This window comes from Pipistrellus kuhlii, unplaced genomic scaffold (genome assembly GCF_014108245.1).
Source record: "Pipistrellus kuhlii isolate mPipKuh1 unplaced genomic scaffold, mPipKuh1.p scaffold_m20_p_8, whole genome shotgun sequence".
NCBI classification, from domain to species: Eukaryota; Metazoa; Chordata; class Mammalia; order Chiroptera; family Vespertilionidae; genus Pipistrellus; species Pipistrellus kuhlii.
Window position 1 is genome coordinate 13698499 of NW_023425584.1, and position 24931 is coordinate 13723429.

General features: G+C 37.4%; 1 protein-coding gene across 1 annotated transcript; it reads left to right on the plus strand.

The window, feature by feature from the left end:
- Positions 1-636: 636 nt before the first annotated feature.
- Positions 637-23037, plus strand: SOX30 (SRY-box transcription factor 30). The gene is made up of 5 exons (XM_036424383.1): positions 637-1663; positions 3280-3519; positions 5051-5230; positions 8916-9408; positions 22003-23037. Exons 1-5 carry the CDS (start codon positions 637-639, stop codon positions 22382-22384), a joined length of 2322 nt encoding a protein of 773 aa, XP_036280276.1. The 3' UTR covers positions 22385-23037.
- Positions 23038-24931: the final 1894 nt, after the last annotated feature.

Sequence of the window (24931 nt, forward strand, 5' to 3'; positions counted from 1 at the left end):
GAAGTTGCAAACTCGAGGCCTCCCCCCTTATCCCCCCACTTTTCTCTTTGGCAGAGAATCAAAAGGCCCCCGTGATCCTGAGCATCAATGGTGTGTCCTGGCCGCACAAACCAACCACGCGCAGGGTTGGGTTCTCCAGGCTCCTGTAAGGGACTCACGTGGTTTCATCCCCGGGGCGGTCCGTGGCACAGAACCCCCAGTCTCCTGGGCAACACCATTGTCCGCGCTCTGGGCGGGGGAGGGGTAACTAAGAACAACAACGGCCATCAGAGAACTCGAGAGTCCGAGGAAACAGGGGAAAATGGGCAGCACGTGCGGCCGTGCCCGCCGGCGCCGGTGATTCGAGGACTCGGCACAAGGCGAGAGTGGAGGGCGGGAGGAGTCCAGAAAGCGCGCCTCTGATTGGCGGTCCTGGGCGCTGGGACGCCTGTGATTGGGCGAGGCCACGCACAGAGGGCCTGCTTTTTTTTTTTTTTTTTTTTTTGAACCGCGTAGGGTTCTGGGTAGCAAAGGCTTTGGAAGGGTCTTAACCGAAAGAGGGAGGGGAGCGCGGGGGGGCCCCGAGGGGCAGGGTCGCCAACAAACGGCTGAGATCACAATCCGTCTGGGACCAGGCCGGGGCGTTCCCCTACGTCCATGGAGAGAGTCAGGCCCGAGCCGTCGCCTCAGCCACGCCAACTGCCGCGGGCGACCCCGCCGCGTCCACTGCGCCCCGCTCCGCCCCAGCTGCCAGTCGAGGGCACCCCCTTTCGCCCTCAGTCGCCCCCAGCCCCGTGCGCGGCCGCCATCGCGACCGTGGCCTCGCCGTGCGGGGAAGGACCGGCGGCGTCGGGCGTCCAGCCGTCCGTGCGGCGGCTGCTGCAGGTGAAGCCGGAGCAGGTGCTGCTGCCGCCGCCGCCAGGGCCGCCGCCGTCCCCGGCCAGGGACGAAGACGCCGCCGCCGCCTCGCCCGCGCAGGCGCGGCTGCTGCAGTTGAGGCCGGAGGTGCCGCTGCTGCCCCCGCCGCCCCCGCTGTCGCCGCCGCCGCCCACCTCCGAGGGCGCGCCCTGCAAGCCCGACTTGCACCCGGTGCCGCCCCAGGTGCTACAGGTCAAGGCGGAGAAGCAGGAGCTGGGGCCCGGCTTGGATTCCTCCGTGGGGCCTCGGAGGGCCGTCGAGGCGAGCCCGAGGGCCTCCAGGACGGCCAAGGCTGCGGAAGGCCCCGGGTCGGCCCTGGACAATCGCCGAGGGGACCCGAAGAAGAGCAAGTTGGAGGCCGAGGAGGACACGAGGGCCGCGGAGAAAGGCGGGGAAGGCAAAAGCCTGATGACGGCCATCCGAGAGAGAATCATCAAAACGGAGGAGCCCGAGAGACTCCAGGAGGACTGCAGGCTCGACCGGGAGCCCGCGTCCAATGGGCTGGTCCATGGCAGCAAGGAGGTCCTCCTGGCGCAGCCGTCCAGCGCCTTCGGGCCGCACCAGCAGGACCTCAGGATCCCTCTGACTCTCCACACGGTCTCCCCCGGGGCCCAGATCCAGTTTCAGGGGCCTCCACCTTCAGAGCTGATACGCTTGACCAAGGTGCCCTTGACACCGGTGCCTATTAAAATGCAATCCTTGCTGGAGCCTTCTGTAAAAATTGAAACCAAAGATGTCCCGCTCACCGTGCTTCCCTCAGACGCAGGTATTAGACGGCAGGGGAATCTGGTTTTCAGATTTCGTTTATGTTGCCCCATTAGCTGACATGTCAAGCAGTTCAGAAGCCTAAACTAGAAACATAAAATCATGGAACTGATTCTGTTCAGGGCAAAGTCTGCACAGGTATCACTTCTGATTGACTTGTACATATACCAGTAAAATACACGAACAAGTTCAAGATTACCAAACCTTTTTTTAAAAAAAATCTAAGGCCCAACAAAGTTGAGATTTAGATGTGACTACACAAAAATATAAATATTTTTGCTAGATAATACAAAACCCTCGGTTTTTATGTTACAGATAATGTTTTAAAATATTATAATAGATCAATATTTTACATGTATCAAGAAGCCAAAGGAAAAAATGTGTTTAATGAAAAAATGGTTATTATTAAAATAAAATAGTTTAGAGGTGATTTTTCTTCTTTAAAAAGGAACAGTTGACATTGTTCTGGAAGAAAACAGTGCATGATTAAATGTAGCATTTTAGAATTATAAAAGCTAAGGATTTAGAGAAATTTGGAAAATGAAAATACTGTAGAATAAGCTAAAAAAATGTTTTCAAAGAAGTGACTAATACAGTGGTAACAACTACAAGTAGATATTTTATTCTATCCATTATTTCCAAATATATAGTTAGAATATTTCTTATTTTAAGGTTTCAGACAAAACACTATGTCAATGAATGTCATAAGTTATATTAATCTTCATGTTTTCATTAACTTTCATGTTTATTGTTTTTGTTACTTTACTGATCCTTTTTCTCTTCACTCAACCCTCTAATTTTTAACTTGAGTAGTTTTTAAATATTTTTGTTTTTTAAAGGAAAGGGAAAGCTTTCTTTGTTATACTTATTTCACCCTTTGTGCATTAAAAAATTGTTCATATATCAAGTAACCCTAAAGAGAAACAATATAAGAAGTTTATAGACAGTTGTTTTTGGTGAATTATGTAAGAGATATGAATTTAGTCAACTTACTTTATTGTAATATCAACTGGATCTGTGATTCTTAAAAAGTCACTTTTCTTATTTTCCTCCCAGGTCATGGGACTAGTGTTGTTGACACATATTGGTAGGAGTTTCACCTTCATAATGAAATATAATTAACATAATATTATAATATTATAAATATTTTGCTTGAATGGACACTACAACGGCATGTAAATGAGTTCCTTGAAACATTTTGGGAACACCTACCTAGTGCTAGGATTATAGTCATCAATTAAGTCATAATTCGTGTCCCCCATTATTAGAATAGCTTTTAATGGGAAGTAAATGGTAATAATTGTTAGAGGTATTGATAAAGCTCAAAGAAGTAATAATTCAGCAATCTATTGTCTTCAACATTATTCCACAATATCTTATTATTATTTTGAGAAAAAGAGTCATTCTAAACTATAGTTTAGAATGCTGAGTTCAGGGGTAATGAGGAGTTCTGGAACCCTGGCAGTTCTTTGGCTATATTCAAGTGTATATTTAGATAGTTAAAAAATAAAAATGGAGGTGCATTTCACTTTAAAATTGTGTGTGTGTGTGTGTGTGTGTGTGTGAGAGAGAGAGAGAGAAACACATTAATTTAGTCTCTTAATTTTTGTCATGTAGGAATACCAGATACTCCCTTCAGTAAGGACAGAAATGGCCATGTGAAGCGACCCATGAATGCATTTATGGTTTGGGCAAGGATCCACCGGCCAGCACTAGCCAAAGCTAACCCAGCAGCTAACAATGCAGAAATCAGTGTCCAGCTTGGGTTGGAGTGGAACAAACTTAGTGAAGAACAAAAGAAACCTTATTATGATGAAGCACAAAAGATTAAAGAAAAGCACAGAGAGGAATTTCCTGGTAATTAAATGAATAAAGCTTCTAATTTCTTTTAAATCAATTTATTTAGGTAAAGATTTGTCTAGGCTGAGATTGAAAGACAAAATGTGTAATCATTTGTCTAATCTGATAAGTACAATAACGAACAATGGCTAATATTATACTAATGATTGAATTGATACTGGGCATAAGTTTCTTTAAACAGAACCAATTAGAGGGCTATCTAGTCTTATTTGTTAACGAATGCAAGCCAGGGACATACAGTTTTATTGTGTTTTTGATTAAATATATAGATATAAACTTATAAAGATAAAAGCTCCAGGATTCTAGGCTATAGTTTTGTAAACATACTAGAAAACAAAGTTTTAAAAATTATAGCAATAGAAAAAAAAAAAAAAGCATGCACACTTATAGGCAATGAGAATGCTGGGATTTGCACCATGCTCTATTTTAATATTATATGATTATCAGGACCTAATTCTGCCTTTTGATTGATAGATTTATCCTCATCATGATTTAATTTGAAATGAATTTTGATTTCTTCCCCAGCAGTGTGGACATTAATATTAAGCTTGGGCCCTGCCAGCATGGCTCAGTGGTTGAATATTGACCTATGAACCAGGAAGGTCATAGTTCATTTCCTAGTCGGGGTACATGCCTGGGTTGTGGGCTCAGTCCCCAGTGTGGGGCATGCAGGAGACAGCCAATCAATGATTGTCAACATTGATGTTTCTCTCTCTCCCTTCCTCTCTGAAATCAATTAAAAAAAAAATTTTTTTTTTTAATAGATTAAGCTTGGGTTAGCAGCCAGCGTAACTGCGCATGGTAGAAAAAGAATGATTTTTTTCTAAAGTATGAGCAAAGAGGTTCTGGGGGTGGGAAGTCAGAGGCAGCAATTATAGGGAACGAGCAATTCTCCTGGTTATACTGTAGCTATAACTGCCATAATGCCACTCTTATGACTTTGGGAGGAAATTTAGTTATTTGCGGACTTGGAAACTGCCAAGTCTAGGTGAGTGAATCTTCCTAAATTAGGCATAAAAATAGTGATTGCTCATTATGACCATTTCAGTGTAAGATATGGGCAATTGTATCTTTAAGACAGATATTGTCTTGCTGGGGTATTGTTTTATAGGTAGCAGAAAAGCTTTGTGTTTCAGACTTAATGCTTTTATTTACTAAGATTCCATGTGTTTGGATGTAAGACGTTTAACTTTAATTTCTTTTAATTATCACAATGTTGTCCACTACTTAGAAGCTATATGGATATATATGCTAAAATGCATAAAATAGTGTTATATAGCTGGAAAAGATACTTTAGACAATAACTTATTTTTTAAAAACTTAGCTAACAATGCAGAAATCAGTGTCCAGGTTTTCAGTTGTTAGTATGGAAAATAACACAATAATTAATAAATACTAATACAAGAATAAACTTTTGCATACTTACAACTGTAGACCTACTTTTGCTCCAGCCTATGTGTAAAGAACTATTTAAAGGCTACATAGGGTCCATGTGTTCAAATTAAAAATAGTTTCTTTTCTTCTGTAGGTTGGGTTTATCAGCCTCGGCCAGGGAAGCGAAAACGCTTCCCTCTAAGTGTTTCCAATGTATTTTCTGGTACCACACAGAATATCACCTCTCCAAATCCTACAACAATTTATCCTTACCGCTCCCCTACCTACTCTGTGGTAATTCCCAGCCTACAAAACACCATCATTCATCCAGTTGGTGAGTTGGTTTTATTGTAGATTATGAATCTTTAAATAGCTGTGTGAAAATTTTACCTCAAGTTGAAATTTTGCTTTGGTTAGCTTAAGAATTTAGAAAAACAATATTGGGAGGGGGGGGATGGAGAAAGTGAAAACATTAAATAAGAGGAGGAAAATTTTCAGTAGACGTCAAAGAACTTGGTTTGCCAAAGTGGCAAAGATACCAAGTGTAAAGATTCAAACCTTTTAAGCAAATCAGGATGAGCCCATAGAATAGGCAGGGAATGCAGGAAATGTCTGCGGTCACTCAGTAGGAAATAGGAGTGGCTTTTTACTATCAGCACGAAAGAATGCCTCACTAATGGGGTATGAGGCACCGTGTCCTGGAATTTAGTAATGATGACTGATCATTAAGACTGTTCTCTTGCTGCCCTAGAAAAGCAATGGAAGTAATCTATTTTCTACCAAATATTTGGTTCGTAATATTGTCTTTCCCTATATTTCTCCTCTTTTATGAGTTCTTTTTGTCTGTTGCACTTAAGAACCACAAATTAATTAAAGCTATCCATCATTGGTTTGTTCTTCCAGAACATATTTTAACCACATATTAGGCAGAGCTTTATACACCCACTATCTAAAGCTACCTGCTCAGATCCTCTGGTAATAAAGCCACCTCTATGTGCTGAGTGATTTAGGTATCTTGAAATTTGATTTATTAGAATTTTATGCATTTTCACCTTTTTTTCTATAACAGTTTAGCAATTGATAGCAACGAAGTCACATTCAGGATGTCTAGGCTGAAAAGAAAGATGCAGAAAGCGCTGATTTTATATCCTTGTTCTTTCCCAGCCCAGTCAGGCACTTTTACCCTCCCCTCTTGGCAGGCTCTCTTTAAGCCTGTATTTTTACGGAGTCTTTATTTATTTATTTATTATTTTTTTTAATGTTTACATATTTTATTGATTTTTTTTTTGCCCCCCTTCCTCTCTCCCCTACATCCCCTCCCTCCCCAGAGTTTTATGTCCATTGGTTGTACTTATATGCATGTATACAAGTCCTTCGGTTGATCTATTATCTCCCCCAGATCTTCCTCCCCTCCCCACTGTAATTTGACAGTCTGCCTGTTGCTTTACTTTCTCTATATCTGTCTCTTGGTTCATCAGTTTATAATGATCTTTATCATCCACAAATGAGTGAGGTCATGTGGTGTTTCTCTTTCATTGATTGGCTTATTTCACTCAGCATGATGTTCTCCAATTCCATCCAGGTTGCTGCAAATGATGAGAATTCCTTCTTTTTTATGGCAGCATAGTATTCCATTGTGTAGATGTACCATAGTTTTTGGATCCAATCATCTGCTGAAGGGCACCTAGGCTGTTTCCAAATTCTGGCTATTGTAGATTGTGCTGCTATGAACATAGGGGTGCAAATATCCTTTCTGATTGGTGTTTCTAGTTTCTTGGGATATATTCCTAGAAGTGGGATTACTGGGTCAAATGGGAGTTCCATTTTCAGTTTTTTGAGGAAACTCCACACTGTTCTCCACAGTGGTTGCACCAGTCTGCATTCCCACCAGCAGTGCACGAGGGTTCCTTTTTCTCCGCAACCTCACCAACACTTGTTGTTTGTTGATTTGTTGATGTTGGCCATTCTGACAGGTGTGAGATGGTACTGCATTGTTGTTTTGATTTGCACCTCTCGGACAATTAGTGACTTTGAGCATGTTTTCATGTGCCTTTTGGCCTTCCTTCTGTCTTCTTTTGAAAATATTCTATTTAGGTCCATTGCCCATTTTTTAATTGGATCATTCATCTTCCTTTTATTTAGTTGTATAAGCTGTCTGTAAATGTTGGAGATTAAACCTTTATCAGTGGTATTATTTGCAAATATGTTCTCCCACACCTTGGGCTTTCTTGTTGTTTTGTTGATCGTTTCTTTTGCTGTAAAAAAGCTTTTTATTTTGATGTAGTCCCATTTGTTTATTTTCTCTTTAGCTTCCATTGCCCTAGGGGCAGTATCAGTGAAGAAGTTCTTTTGGCATACGTCTGAGATTTTGCTGCCTGTGGATGCTTCTAGTATTTTTATGGTTTCCCGTCTGATGTTTAAGTCCTGTATCCATTTTGAGTTTATTTTTGTGAATGGTGTAAGTTGGTGATCTAGTTTCATTCTTTTGCATGTGTCTGTCCAATTTTCCCAACACCATTTATTGAAGAAACTGTCTTGACTCCATTGTATATTCGTGCCTCTTATGTCAAATATTAATTGAGCATAGTGATTTGGGTTGATATCTGGGTTCTCGATTCTATTCCATTGATCTATATGTCTGTTCTTGTGCCAGTACCAGGCTGTTTTGAGAACAGTGGCTTTTTTACGGAGTCTTAATTATGCTTTTGTTAACTTACTTTGTTTTGTCTGTTATATTATTTATGGTTTCTATTTTCACAATCTGTTTCTTCTCTTAATTCCTTTTTCTAAAACCTTTCCCTCCCATCTGCTTTTACTTACCATTAAATGCTGTATGTTTGCACAGAGACAAATATATCAATGTTCTTATTTGAAGCAGCTGACAGTTTTATACAATATACAGATGATCTTTAAACAACTTGGGTTTGAATTGCATGTATCCACTTATGCATAGATATTTTCCCCAATAAATCCATAGGCTCTCTGTATCAGCCGGCTTTAGATCCACGATTCAACCAACAGTACATATTATTTTCGATCATTGGATACAAAGGGTCAACTGAGCATCCTCAGATTTTGGTATTCAAGGGGGTCCTGAAACCAATCTTCATTGGATACCAAGGGCGGACTGTATTTTATGCAATTCTGAGGAAAGACAATTACCAGGGAAGATCAAAAACAGTTGTTTTACCTGCATTTAAAAATTCTGCCATATCTGTCATGCCCTGCTGCTATAAGATTCCTTTCATATCTACCACAAATTAACCCATGGCAAATCCTGTTCTCACTTGGGAATTTCCCACTGTATTCACATTGAATGCAATAAAGTAAAAAATTTTTACTAATTGCTTCTTTAGCTTTTTCAATTAAAAAATTAAATGCCATTTATAATTTAGTTTAATATACAGAATTATACAAAATAAAATACAAATTATGCATTCCACTACACTGAAAACTCTATTAATATTAAAAAATAAATTAATATATTTAGATAATAGAAAATTCACATAGTATTGACAAATATAATATGAAAATCTGGCTTTTTCTTTGCTTCACTGCCCTGTCTCTCCTCCCAGATATCTGCTCCTTAAAAGTAACCTCTGTTAGTGGTTTCACATTATTTATTTTAGAAACATTTATATATACATACCAACATTCCATGTTTTTGTCTTGTATTTCACCACTCAATTTTATTCATTAAAAAATAGTTGAGCATCTATTCAATATCAAGTAGAATTTAGAGCCCTGGATATAACAGCAGTGAACAAAACAAAAAGTCTCTCTTCTCATGGCACTTAGAATCTAGGTGAGAAAAAGAAACCAAACAACATAAAATAAGTAAACAAGGATGCCTTCAGTGTTTTCAAAATGCTATAAAGGAATTAAATAGAGGGGACTGATATTAGTGATGCTGTTAGGTAAGGTGGTTACGAAGGCTTCTGGTTGAAGAGTTTATTAAATTCAACTGAAACATGGAGTGTCTCAATTAATGCTTGACCTGTGCTCTTTTACTTCTGCAGGTGAAGCCCCACCTGCCATCCAGTTGCCCACACCTGCAGTCCAGCGTCTAAGTCCCATCACACTTTTCCAGCCTACCGTCTCCAGTACTGCCCAGGTGGCCGTCCAGGCTCCAAATCTGCCCCTCCGGCCAGCACTCTCACCCCAGCGCTTTGCTGGGCCTTCCCAAACGGACACTCATCAGCTGCATTCTGGAGCCAGTCACTCTGTAAAGAGACCTACACCTGTCTCTCCGGAGAGCACCAATAGGATTCCAACTAGTGCAAGTACTGCCCATGCCAGATTTGCAACCTCGCCCATCCAACCTCCTAAGGAGTATCCAAGCGTTTCCACTTGTCCCAGAGGTGCTCCAATCCCTCAGGCTCCTCCTCTTCCACACTCACGTGTCTACCAGACCCCTGCTCTTGGCCATCCAGCCACACTATTTGGGACACCACCTCGATTCTCTTTTCATCATCCTTACTTCCTGCCTGGACCTCACTACTTCCCATCAAGGTAAATGACCTTTTATTTCTTTTCACCTACAAATACATCTAATGAATTTTCACTTCTGAAGGCATCTCTTTTTTACTGAAAAAGGGACTTTCTCAATTCTGCTTGGAATCCAATTTAGATTAGAGGCTGAATAGGGGCCAAGCAGTTAACATAAATACATGAAGGGGGGCTAAATAAGGACTGGGGGAGCCAAAGAGAGTATATGCCCCATCTAATGCGGCGATTGCTTCAGCTCTAGCCAACTGTTGTCACATGAAATATGGGTGCAAGTGTTGCCAGATCTGATTTTCCATGAGAAAATAGTTATAATGGACCTTAAGATTATTTAGTCATCCCCCTTACTGTATAGACCTGGGTTTCTCAAATATTATATGTATATGAGTAATATGTGATCTGGTTAAAATGCAGATTCTAAGTTGGTAGGTCTGGTGTATTTCGTTTAAGAATGTCAAAGCAGTAGGTCAGCTATAAACATTAAACTGCATATACTGCATATACTCTTTCCAAAAGAGAAGACCAGCCTTGTAAATTATAACATTGTTTGCTTTTCTAACTTCTACATGCATGTATGTATCTGATGATAATTTCCCCAAGGAAATGGATAATCTTACTAATATTTGTTTAGATAGCATATTTCAGTAAAATCCAGCCTGCCTAAATAACAAATTTAATTGAGTCCCCCTCAATTTTCTTATTGTCTCTGCTACCAACTGATAACAGAATCTTCTATAAAGAATATTCTCCTTTACTCTAATCTATTCATGTGTGGAATTAATCAATCATTTCAATACCATAATTGAAATGACATTTGCTATACATATCAATTATATAAATATATATCACATATAAATATTTTCCAGAAGTCCATTCTGGCCTGTATATCTAAAGTAAAAATCTAAGAGGTTAGCCATATAATCAAGGAGTTATTTTATAAAACACAAGGACTTAGAAGTACTGATCCTTAGCTCTGAGAGCTAACATTTTTCTCCCTTCAAATATTAACAAATCTTAACCATCTTTATGCTGTGCTTATTAAAACAATCTCTTCCTGTACTACATTAATTTCTCAATTAATAAAAAAAAATTTAGTTCTTTTTTTATCCCCTCACCCTTACACCACTTCTTTCTCCTCCTTATAGTATTTATAGTTTTATATAAAGAAAAGACATCTAAGATATTTTCTTGTTCGCCATTGAGTAAATAAGTTTAAAAGTTTATTGAAATTATGTATATAAAAAGGATATAAAAGACAAATGGGAACTTGTTAGTTTAAAATATATAGAAAATATTATCATATATATTTATGCATATATATCGTATTCACATACATACATACATATAAATGTATGAGAAGGTAAGTCCAAAGAATTCCCAGGTTTATGAGAATACATAGAATCTTTACTGTAAAATTTCAAAACAACATATCAAGATTAAAAGCAATTATCCTTTACCTTTGTTTGGGTTATAAGTCTATTTAAGAATTTGATTGAAGTTGTGGGCCATTTCCCATAATAATGCACATCTACAGATATATACAATGTTTTGCATAAATCTTATGGAGGAGGTAACTTAAAGGCTCCAAACAAATATGTTAGACTTAGCTAACGTGGAATACCTTCTGCTGTAACTATCTAGAAATATGAAACTTAAATGTTAACAATGTAATACCTACCTGAACTTATCATTTCTTTTGCTGTATGGAAGTTTTTTAGTTTGATGTAGGGACATGTGCTTATTTTTGCTTTTGGTGTAAAATTCAAAATATCATTGCCAAGGCCAATGTGAAGGAGCTTACTGCCTCTGTTTTCTTCTTAGAATTTTATGTTCTTACTAGAGGCCCGGTGCACGAATTCGTGTCCCAGTGGGGTCCCTCCACCTGGCCTGCAGGATTGGGTCGAAACTGGCTCTCTGACATCCCCCAAGGGGTCCTTGATTGTGAGAGGGCACAGACCAGGCCAAGGGACCTCACTGGTGCACAATCAGGAGGTTGGGGGAGAGAGCGATGTGGGAAGTTGGCCAGCTGGAGAGGGACCGTGGGAGGACTCCAGGGCATGTCTGGCCCATCTGACTCAGTCCTGATTGGCCAGACCCCAGGAGCAAGCTAACCTACCAGTTGGAGCATCTGTCCCCTGGTGGTCAGTGCACATCATAGCAAGCTGTTGAGCAGCTTTAGCATATCATTAGCATATTATGCTTTGATTGGTTGAATGGATGATCAGACAACCAGGCACTTAGCATATTAGGCTTTTATTATATAGGATGTTTAAGTCTTTAATCCATTTTGAGTTGATTTTTGTGTTGTGATATAATAGAGGGGTCCAGTTTCATTCTTTTGCATGTGGTAATCTTCCACTTGTTGAAGACATTATTTCCCCCCATATATTCTTGATTTCTTTGTCATAAGTTAACTGATCATACACATGTGGGCTTATATCTGGGCTATTTTATTCCATTTACCTGTGTATCTATTTAATGATAATAACATACTGTTTTGATTATGTCCATTGACCTATGTATTAATTTAATGATAATAGCATACTGTTTTGATTATGTATCTTTGTAATATAATTTTAAACTAGGGAGTATAATGCCTCCATATTTGTTGTTCTTTGTCAAGATTGCTTTGGCTATTTGGAGTCTTTTTGATTCCATACAAATTTTAGAATTGTTTGCTCTGTGTGTCTAAAAAAAAAAAATGCCATTGGAAGTTTGATAGTCATTGCATTGAATCTGTAGGTTGCTTTGGATAGTGTGGAAATTTTAATTACTATTTATTCCAGTCTATGAACATGGAATATTATCCCATTTATTTGTGTTTTCTTCAATCTCGTTATTAGTGTCTCATAGATTTCAGTGTTTTAGTCTTTTACCTCCTTGGTTAAATTTATTCTTAGGTATTTTATCCTTTTTGATGCATTTATAGATGAGATTATTTTCTTAATTTTTTTGAGATTTTGTTATTTGTGTATAGAAACACAACTGGTTTTTGTTTATTGATTATCCTGCAAATTTATTGAATTAATTGATTAGTTCCAACAGTTTTTTGGGTGGAATCTTTAGAGGTTTCTATATATAATGTCAAATACTAATAGAGACAGTTTTATGTCTTTTTCTTGCCTAATTGCTCTTGCTATAATTTCTAATACTATGTTGAAAAAAAGTGGCAAGAGTTGTATCTTTGTCTTATTTCAGCTTTTCAATGTTTTCTGTGAATACTTAACTTTAAATAATGGATAGAAAACTATACATCCAAAAATGGGATGAAAATCAGTAATGAACTAGAAGACTGTACAATACTTTGAACCAAGTATATATATAAATATTTCATCTAATAATAAAATATATAATTTTCTCAAGTGCACATGACATATTCTGTAGGATAGACCATATGTTAGATCACATGATAAGTCTCAAAAACTTTAAAATATTGAAATCATACATAGTTTCTTTTCCATTTATGATGGAATAAAACTAATAATCAATAACAGAAAGAAAACTAGAAAATTTACAAGTATATGGAAATTAAACAACACATTCCTAAACAACCAGTGGTCAAATAAGCCATCATGAAGGAAATTTAAAAATTCTTTGAGAAGTATGAAAATGAAAATACAACATACAAAAACGTAAGGGATTTTATAGTGAAAGCAGTGCTGATAGAAAAGTTTATAACTGCAATGACCTATATTTAAAAAGAAAGATCTTGCCCAACCGGTGTGATTCAGTGGTTGAGCTTCAACTTATGAACCAGGAGGCCACACTTGGATTCCCAGTTAGGGCACATGCCTGGGTTATGGCCTCAATCCCCAGTGGGTGGCATGCAGGAGGCAGCCAATCAATGATTCTCTTTCATCATTGATGTTTCCCTCTCTCTCTTTGTCTCCCTTCCTCTCTCTCTAAAATCAATAAAAACATTTTTTTTTTAAAGATCTTAAATCAACAACCTAACTTTATACCTTAAGAAAGTGAAAAAGGAAGAGCAAAGAAAACCCAAAGCTAGCCCTAACTGGTTTGGCTCAGTGGATAGAGCGTTGGCCTGTGGACTGAAGGGTCCCAGTTTCGATTCCAGTCAAGGGCATGTACCTTGATTGCAGGCATATCTCCAGTAGGGGGTGTGCAAGAGGCAGCTGATCGATGTTTCTCTCTCATCGATGTTTCTAACTCTCCCTCTCTCAGTAAAAAATCAATATATTAAAAAAGAAAAGAAAAAGAAAACCCAAAGCTAGCAGAAGGAAGGAAATAATAATGATTTGAGATAAATGAAAGAAAGGATAGATAAACAATAGAGAATTTCATGAAATAGGGAAAAGTCAACAAAAGTTGATCTTTTGAAAAGATCAATAAAATTGACAAAACCTTTAGCTAGACTAAGAAAAAAAAGAAAGAGCCAAAACCGGTTTGGCTCAGTGGATAGGGTGTCGGCCTGCGGACTGAAGGGTCCCAGGTTCGATTCCGGTTAAGGGCATGTACCTTGGTTGCAGGCACATTCCCAGTGGGGGGTGTGCAAGAGGCAGCTAATCGGTGATTCTCCCTCATCGATGTTTCTAACTCTCCCTCTCTCTTCCTCTCTGTAAAAAAATCAATAAAATATATATATATTTTTTTTAAAAAGAAAGAAAACATATATCCCTGACCAAGTAGCTCAGTTAGTTAGAGTGTCATTCCTATATGCCAAGGTGTTGTGGGTTTGATCTCAGGTCAGGGCACATATAGGGGTCAACCAGTGAATGCATAGTAGTAAATAAATGAAACAATAAATTGACATTTTTCTCTCTCCTCTTCCCTCCCTCCCTCATTTCTCCCTCTCTCCCTTCCTCTCTCTCTCAAATCAATGAATAAAATTTTTTTTAAAAGAAAGAAGACAAATTATGAAAATCAGATATGAAATTGGTTACATTACTTCTTACTTTAGAGGTATAAAAATAATTATAGAATAATACAGGAATAATTGTACATCAGCTAGTTAGGCAACAAAGATGAAATGGACAAATACATGAATTACCAAAACTGACTTAAGGAGAAACAGAAAACCTGATCAGACTTGTATCAAGATATTGAATCAGAAATCAAAAACCTCCCAACAGAGAAAAGCCCTGGACTAGATTGCACTAGTGAATTCTATCAAACATTTAAAGAGGAATTAATATCAATTGCTATCAAACTGTTATAGAAAGTGTAAGAGGGAACACTTCTAAGGCCAATATTACTCTGTTACCAAAGCCAAAGATCTCACAAGAAAGAAAATTACAGACCAATGTATCTTATGAATATAGATGTAAAATATATACTAAAAAATACTAGCACCTTGAATCTAGCAGCATAGTAAAAGGATTGAAAACCAGGAACAAGTGGGATTTACCCCAGGAATGTATGTGGTTCAACATTTGAAAATAACTTATTACAACAGACTTCATTAAGAGAGCAAAGGAACAAAACCACCTGGTAATTTTAATTGATGCAGAAAAAAAACATTTGATAAAATCTAACACCTTTTTTGACAAAAATCAGTTCCTAATTTCAAACTTATTCAGCAAGATAGTAATATAAGGGAACTTCCTCAACATAATAAAGGACATTTATCAAAAGCCCACACTTAAATTTATATTCAATAATGGAGGACTATGATTGGGAACAAGATAAGGATGCCCACTGTATTTCTATGAACTAGAAATGAACAATGAGCAAAATCCAAAAAAGATATTAAGAAAATAATTTCCCATTCATAATAGCATCAAAAAGAATACTTAGAAATTAATCTAACAAAGGAGGTACAAGACTTGTAAACTGAAAAATATAAAACATTGCTGAAAGAAATTAAAGAACACTTAAATAAATGAAAAGATGTCTGAGTTCATGCATTGTAAGACTTAATATTTTTATGATGGCAATATTTCCCAAAGTGACTTACAGAATCAGTGCAATCTCTCTTAAATCCCAATGGCTTTTTTGCAGAAAAGGAAAAGTTGATTCTAAATCATATGGAATTTTAAGTGACCTACAATCTTGAAAAAGGAGAATAAAATTGGAGCACTGAGCTTACTACAAAGCTACAGTATCAAACAATGTGGTATCATAGCCATAGTCAGGGAGAAAATATCTGTGGAAGATATAACTGATCATGGACTGTTACCCAAAATATGCAAGGAACTCTTAAGAAAATGAACAGTCTTTTTTAAAATGTATAAAACACCTGAATGGACACCTCATCAAAGAAGATATACAGAAGGGAACTTAAGTATATGAAAAGGTGCTTCACATCATCATATATCATTGGGGAATTGCAAATTTAAACACACAAATATCAGAATTACCAAAATCCAAAACACTGATGACAAGAATGCTGGTGATGATGTAGAGCACATGTGTCAAACACAAGGCCCGCGGGCCAAATCCGTCCCGCCAGGCCTTGCAATGTGGCCCGCACCGCGCTGTCATCACTGCACTCCGCTGCATTTCCATCACAATGACAGTTTATGACTGTTCAGTAAACCATTCGGCCCGCGATTTAGGCTGGATTTTAGATTTTGGCCCCTTCTCTGATTGAGTTCGACACCCCTAATGTAGAGCAAAAGAAACTCTTAATTCATTGCTGGTGGGAATGTACAACCACTTTGGAAGACAGTTTGGCAGTTTTTTACAAAACTAAAAAATACTCTTACCATGTGCTCAGCAATCAACTTCTTAGTATTTATCCAAATTAACTGGAAACATCCTATCTAATAAAAGAGTAATATGCAAATTAACCATCACTCCAACACACAAGATGGCTGCCCCATGTGGTCAAAGATGGCTGCCCCATGTGGACACAACTGCCAAAAGATGGCCAATAGGGGAGGGCAGTTGGGAGGGACCAGGCTTGCAAAGGAGGGCAGTTGGGGATGATCAAGCCTGTAGGGGAGGACAGTTAGGGGTGACCAAGCCAACAGAGGAGGGAAGTTGGGGGCGACCAGGCCTGCAGGGAAGGGTAGTTGGGGGCAAACAGGCTAGCAGGGGAGCAGTAAGGCATCAATCAGGCTGGCAGACAGAAGCAGTTGGGGCAATCAGGAAGGAAGGCAGGCGAACTGTTGGGAGCCAGCAGTCCTGGATTGTGAGAGCGATGTCCCAGTTGGAGAAGGTGGAGGCTGGGCTGAGGGAACCCTCCCTTTCTTTCCTCCCTCCCCCCTGCAAGAATATGAGTGTTTATAGCAGCTTTATTCATAAGGTGAGTAGATAAACTGTGGTGCATCTAAACAATGGAATAATTCTTTAGCACTAAAAAGAAATTAACTGTCAAGCCATGAAAAGACATGGAGGAACTTTACATGTATATTACCAAGTCAGAGAAACCATGAAAAATATTTTATTTTTGCCATATTTACCATTTTGTTATAGACATTTTTATATGCAAAACAGATGGAATAATCTTCATATACCCAACATCCAACCTCAACAATTATCAACATTTTAGCTCCTTCATTTATTCATTTCCCCCTACCTTTTGGGGAAAGTGTCTTAAGTATTTTAAAGTGAATTATAGACATCATATAACTTCACCTGTAACTATACCAGTATGTATAATTACTAGTTAAGGATTTTTTAAAATGGCCTATTTTCATACCTAAAAATTAATAATTCCTTATTGTTTAATTTTCCTCCATTGTCTCAGAACTGCCTTTTCACAATTGGTTTGTCTAAAGTAGGGGTGTCGAACTCAATCAGAGAAGGGGCCAAAATCTAAAATCCAGCCTAAATCGCAGGCCGAATGGTTTACTGAACAGTCATAAACTGTCATTGTGATGGAAACGCAGCGGAGTGCAGTGATGACAGCGCGGTGCGGGCCACATTGCAAGGCCTGGCGGGACGGATTTGGCCCGCGGGCCTTGTGTTTGACACATGTGGTCTAAAGCAAGATCCAAGCAAAGACTACACATTGGATGTAATTATGGCTCTTAAGCCTCTTTTATGCTACAATAGTACTTACCATTTTTTTTTAATACCATGTGTTTATTGAAGAAATAAGAAATTACCCACATCCTGAATTTGGCTTAGTACATCCTTGGGTATTGTTTAACATTTCCCTATCACCCATTTTTCCTATAAAATGATAGTTATATCTTGTAACTGGATTAGATTTGGGTTCAGGTTTTTTGTTTGTTTGTTTGTTTGTTTGTTTGCAATGATGCTCATAGGTGGTGTTTTGTATTTTGTATTGTATCACATCAAGAGGTACATAAAGTTTTTATTCGTGATGTTAGAATGATCTGTAGGTTCAGGTATTGTCAACCTAATCATAAATTTCCCCACCTAAAGCAGTGTTTCAAATATTCTCTTCTGTACAGTAGTATCACTTGAAAGTCTCAGACCAAATCAGAATCTTTGGGGGTTAAGAACCTGGGCAGCAGTGTTCGTTCAAAGTTTCCTTATGTAATTCTAATGGTCACTTAAGGTTGAGAAATAACAGTGTAATTATTTTAGTAGCTAAGATGATTGTTACCCTAGACACATGAGATTGCAAAATGATGATTTTCTGATTTCATACTCATTCATTAGCTGGAATTCTTTTATGTAGAAAAGCTTTTCCTCATCAACTATTTGATTACTTCAAAATTTGGAAGGACAGGACCAACTCTTGATTCTTTCCACATATCAATGAATCTTGTGTTGTTTTAGGAATATCATTATTTTCTACATTTGATATGTTTTAATACTTTGCAGTCATTTATTTATATATTTTGATGCTCAATTTTTCCCATTTCTTTGTCCAGTTGGCTTTGTTCCTGTGTCCTTGATCTTTGATTTGATAATTTTTTTGCTCTCTCACACAGTATGTTCCAGATTTACCTTGTCCCTTATTTATACCAGACCTAGAATCAACCGTTTTAACCAAAGTTCCAAGTTTCTTTTACTGAAAGTGATATTTAGAAATAGCAATTTGGCCAATAGGCATGCTTATTGCTACTGAATTAACAGGGTATCTAGGTCTTTTCAGTAAAAATATGTATTTTTGTGAGAAAATTTGAGTTTATATTGATATTTCCAGAATAAATATAATATTGTAGAGTTTCACATGAAGTTCTTTGATTTTATGTGCATAATATCTTTCTCCTCTAAAAAATCTTGGTTACTAATGATAATAAAATCATTACTTATTTGCTTTATCCTACCAAACATGTTTTTTCTGATATACATATACATATATACATGAAGAGAGTATATTTCAAAATAATATCAATAGTTTCAAAGCAGTGATATCATAATAAAATTACTGAATGCAGTTTAAAATTTATTTGTGTTTCTTTTTCTTCATGGTTATATTTTACCAGGAAGGTACAATGAAAATATCAGATTTACATTATCTTAAAATATTTTTTCTCTGTATATTTAAGACACCTACTACTTGATATAAACTTGGGTATACTTGCTTTCAATTTCAAGGATTATTTTTTAAAAACTAAGTTTGTTGCCAAAACCAGTTTAGCTCAATGGGTAGAGTGTTAGCCTGCGGACTGAAAGGTCCCAGGTTCGATTCTGGTCAAGGGCATGTGCCTTGGTTGTGGGCACATCCCCAGTGGGGGGGTGTGCAGGAGGCAGCTGATCGCTAATTCTCTGATCGATGTTTCTCTCTGTCCCTCTCTCTTCCTCTCTGTAAAAAATCAATAAAATATAAACAAACAAACAATTACACTCTAAAAATCAGTGCCACTTTTAAAAAAAATAAAAAAATAAAAAATAAATTTGTTTAAAATTATATAAAATATTTATATGGTTTAAAAATCAGAATTTTCAGATTTTTTTTTTAAATCATTAGTTTTTTTGCCCTTTAAACCCCATAATAAAAGGTACATTTTAAGAAGTCTGGCTTCCCTTCTTATTTCCTTTCCTCTTTCTTCTCTCCTCCTATAGCTAACTATTTTCATTAGATTTTATCTTTACATTATTTCTTTTTGAAAATAAAAGCAAAATGAAAATGTATGTGTATATTTAGCAATACATTATTAAATGCAACTTCTTTTAAGGCTAATTATACATTGAAAGTGTTTCTGGTTTCCAAAGTACTCAGTATACATTGAGTTACTCTCAAGTTCCTTATGACAGACCTTTTAAATTAGAAAAAGAGACAATATTATCCCTATTTTATATAAGGAGGCCCTACGGCCCAGATAACTTAAGATTTAAGATTACCAGGTGTGTAAGTGGCACAGCTAGAACTAGTGCCCAGGTAGTGTGTTGTGGTAGTTAGGATAACAAGTTCTGGTGTCAGGTTGCCTGATTCTATTTTACTGCTTACTAATTATATGACTTTGAGAAAGTTGCTTAATTTCTTTAAAATCCATTCCCTAATCTGTAAAGTGGAGATATTATAGAATCTATATCATAGAGTGGTTCCAAGGAATATTTAAGATACATATATACACTCCTTAGCCACTGTCTAGAAAACATAATAAATGCTTATTAGATGCTGACTAATATTATTATTCTAATAATTCTGTTTGATGCTTTTCTCGCTATACCATGATGCTTCTAGTTAATCATTTTCATCTATATGACTTTATCTTAATATTTTTTATTCTCTGAATAGAACACTAACTTTTTTTAAAAAACATACCAATATATAGCCATGTGATGTTTGCATTTTAAACTTCAGCACATGCCTAGTACACACCTAGATTTTAGGCCTAAACAAATTCTCCATCAAGCCTTACCTAGTATCTTGCCTATATTTAGTCCAGAAAAAAAAAGTAGTAGTTGAATTGTTTCTAGCTGATGTGATGCTTGGTGGAGGAGATAGCTTTGAGCACCCCCTGAAGCATTATGGACGGAGGGACCTAAAGGTAGAATGGGTACAGGAGCTAAGTCATAGTAGCTGGAAGCACAATTGTTCAGGACAACATATGCATTGAATTAAAAATGCCCGAATAAGGATGTGGCAGTAGGAATGGAAACCTGAAGCATTTTAGAAACTTGGCCTCATATTTGTGATATTTAATAAGGTCTCTGGCACTTGGAGATTTGGAGGGTGAGACACCAAACCACTGAATATAACCATATTTTCCCAGAGTTTGAGATGTTCTAGTATGTTCTAGATGAGTCTAGTATGTTCATCATACTTATGCTTTTAAAGGGAAGGAAACAAAGTTGACTTCTTTTTTTTTAATGTGGGAGCATGAAATAAAACACCCACCTTATTATAGGTTTTTCTGAGATCATTATGTTTATATTATCTGTCACTAGATGGAGTCCATGAGCCCAGGGAAGTCTTGGTTGGACTTTTCTATATACCTCTTCCTGCAATTGCTCTATTCCTGTTCTGTGCCTTTGAAAGGGAGAAAAGATACTTTAAAAAAAGAAAAAGAAAAAAAGAAAAGTATTTTTTTTGACAAATGAATTTGAATAGTAGAATTTTTAGACTTGCCTTTTAAAAATTATCATTGTTTTTGCCTTTTTAAAAAAATCATCAAAATAGTTTTTTCCAATTCTTCGCATTCCTGCCCTCCAAAAAAAAAAAAATACTTTTTTTTTTTTAAAAGATCTTTAAAACCACAATTTAATATCAGTTCTTAATCTTTCTGGTGTTAACTGTTCTTTTTTTAAGAATATAGCCAAAACCGGTTTGGCTCAGTGGTAGAGCGTCGGTCTGCGGACTGAAAGGTCCCAGGTTCGATTCCGGTCAGGGGCATGTACGTTGGTTGCAGGCACATCCCCAGTAGGGGGTGTGCAAGAGGCAGCTGGTCGATGTTTCTCTCTCATCGACGATTCTAGCTCTCTATCTCTCTCCCTTCCTCTCTGTAAAAAATCAATAAAATATATATAAAAAATATATATATTTGTATTGATTTCAGAGAAGCAGGGAGAGGAAGAGACAGAAACATCAATGATGAGAGACAGTCATTGATCTGCTGCCTCCTGAATGCCCTACACCAGGGATTGAGCCTGACCGGGAATCGAATTGTGACCTTCTGGTTCATAGTTTGATGCTCAACCACTGAGTTTTGTTTCAAATATTCATAAGACATTGAAGCTTGCAACAGACTAATGTATTTCAGAGGGAAGGGAGCAGGGCAGGACTCTATCAACCAAAGAAGTTATATGCTTATATATTGATAAATAGCCCATGGACAGACAATAGTGTGGAGAAGGCCTGGGGAGAGGGTGGGAAGAGGGAGGAGAGGATCAATGGGGGGAGGGGGGAACATCTGTAATATTTTCAACAATAAAGATTAATTTTATAAAATATTAATAAGAACAATTATTACATTGCTTACTGACAGTTTTTAAAACAGCACAGAACTTGCCTGTATTTCCAAAACCTTACATGGTGCCAGGCAACATGAGAGAAAGGACCAGATAAGTAATTTTTCTTTATCAAGGCTGTCAAAAAGAAGCCGAAGGCTGATGATAGATAATAGTCTAGTGAGTCACCTGATTATTACTTCAACATTTGTTTTCTCTTAGGGCTAAGCAGTAGTAAAAGAGCAAATGAATACATGACCTGGTAGCAGAAAGTTATCTTGGGAACCTTCCAGAGTATGCAGTTAAACTTGATCAATTAGTCTGTAAGCGAGACAACCTGTAGGCAAGGCATGATCTAATTCCTTTTTTGTCTTTCTGCTGCAGCACGTGTCCCTATAGTCGGCCTCCCTTTGGCTATGGAAATTTTCCAAGTTCAATGCCAGAATGCCTTGGTTATTATGAAGACAGGTACCAAAAACATGAGGCTATGTTTTCAGCTTTAAATAGAGACTATCCTTTCAGAGACTACCCAGAGGAACGCACACACAGTGAAGATTCTCGGAGTTGTGAGAGCATGGATGGGACCTCTTACTATAATAGTCACAGCCACAGTGGGGAAGAATTCCTAAATCCCATGCCTCAGCTGGACATCGGAGTCTTGGAGAATGTCTTAACAGCTCCTACATCAACTCCCTCTGGCATCCAGCAAGTCAATGTCACTGATAGTGATGAGGAGAAAGAAGAAAAAGTGCTCAGGAATTTATAATTTTAAAACAAATATGCACAGAAAATAAACATTTCTTAAAATATATTCTGGGTCAGTTGGTGTGAGAAAAAAAAGCCTACAATGCTTTGTTGAGAGTTTTCAGCCATGCTTTGAGGAGTCAAACCAAATGCAATGTATGCCTTCATAACATTTTTATTAGTGAAACTGGAGTCCTGATTCATCATAGGAATATTTAAGATACAAAATAATTTATTTTTATGGAAGAAATTTGCATCAACATATATTTTCATCATTTTATCTTGGAATGTGCAAAATACCAAATCTTCACAATTATATGTGAGGGAAAAAGGAGTATGACATGACAAGTGTGATTTGTATTTTATTTCAGAATACATTATTTATTTTTCTTATATGATTTTTTGTTTGGTCTTTATATAATATTTATGGATGTAACATTTTGAAAATATTTTCATAACTTTTATTAGTGAATTGGGACTCAGTTACTAAATTTAATTTATACTGATCACCAATTATAACTTGCAAATGTGTTTTAATGTCATCTGGGTAATTCCTTCAGCTTGATTAGTCATTTCTGTTTCTAAACATTTGCATCATCTTTTTTGGATATCTTTTTCATTTGGTATTCATTGTTCTACTTTTGTTATAATTAAATAAATATAGATGAAATTGTTCTTGTTGGATGTTTTCTGTTTGGGGATTAGAAATAAGCAAAATGAATACTCCAAATGAGGATGGTTCCCACACCATATAGATAATTACTTTTACTTAATAACCTCCAGAATTACAGATTCTATTAGCTCACATGAGATCTAAAACTCTATTAACAAAGATGCTGTGCACATATTCCAATGCCATTTCCAAACTCTTTACACACATATGCATATGACTTAATCACTCCTCAAGATGGAAGGGCTCTTCCAGATGTGGTTCAAGCAGCTGTCTTTAAAACCATGGCATTTATGTAGAAGCATATTGGCATTTGATTAATTCACAAAGAGCAAAAACATCCTACTTGCAATGTGACTTCTTGGTAAGTGCCCATTTATGGATGGAGAGAACCTTTTTAGAAGAAGATCAGGATCACCAGAGATCATCTACATGACACAGTGAATTGATGAACCAGAAATAAACATAAAGCAATAGCTTTTCCCTCAATGATCTGTACAACATGCAAATTGGGATCTTGTTACTTAAACCTGCTTAGAAATTGTGTATGGAAACCTGTTCTAAGCTTTTAACTTCTCCCTTGCAAAATCTGTGGTATTTGTTCATTATTGTAATACATTTCATCAGCTCTATACCTAATTGTATGTAAGATTTCCTCTTCCCAATAAAAATTTTATTTTTATACCTTATATTCTTAAATTACTCTGTGCAGTGTCATTTCAATGTGGTTAAAGAGCAAACTTGAATATTTTGTTAGAGAGCAAATGTAATTTCACATCAGAACTAAAACAATGTCTGTCTTCACACTTGATGTCTACACATAAAGGAAAAAGTGTATTTAACAATTGGACCCCATCTCATTTTAATAGCACTTTAGTGACTAAATTCGCTTTTGATCACAGACCTATTAAGACAGTTTGGTTAGGGGCATCCCTGTATAAGGAATGATGTAGAGCACATGTGTCAAACACAAGGCCCGCGGGCCAAATCCGTCCCGCCAGGCCTTGCAATGTGGCCCGCACCGCGCTGTCATCATTGCACTCCGCTGCGTTTCCATCACAATGACAGTTTATGACTGTTCAGTAAACTATTCGGCCCGCGATTTAGGCTGGATTTTAGATTTTGGCCCCTTCTCTGATTGAGTTCGACACCCCTAATGTAGAGCATGGTTCAGTGTTTCCTAACTACTTGTCTTCAGGCTAGCCCTGCGCCACCAATTCCAAACCCAGCTTTCTTTTTAATGGCTTGGCAACTCTTTATTCTTCCTCCTCTTCCTCAGTGCTAGAATCAGAAGTTTCAATTCTTTACAGATCACTATATAATTTGGGCTAGGAAGTATGGGCAGCTCTTATGTTGAAAAGCATCCCATTGCAGATAAGCAAGCCTAACTACATATCTGCTCATCTATAGTTCCTCAAACCACTGTTGGCTCTGATTAGAGATCCTCAATATAAACAAAGCTTTGCCCCATTGGCACTAATTCATCTGCCTCTCCAAGTCATCGAAGTGAAATTCTCTAACCTTAAAGCAACAATCATGTTCTAATACTAGGTCTCATTGCCTTGTTTGTTCTTTTTAAAATTTTAAATTTGTATTATTTAAAAAAATCTTTATTGTTGAGATTATTACAGATGTCCCTTTTTTTTTCTCCCCATTCCCCCCCTCCACCTAGTTCCCACCCCACCCCAGGCCTTCACCATCCTATTGTCTGTTTCCATAGGTAATGCATATATACATATAAGATCTCTGTTTAACCTCTTCCCACCTCCCCACCCCTCTACTTTCTGAGAATCATCAGTCTCTTCCATTTCCATGCCTCTGATTCCATTTTATTCACCTGTTTATTCTGTTCATTAGATTTTTATTTGTTTATTTTTATTTTTAGATTTAATTGTAGAT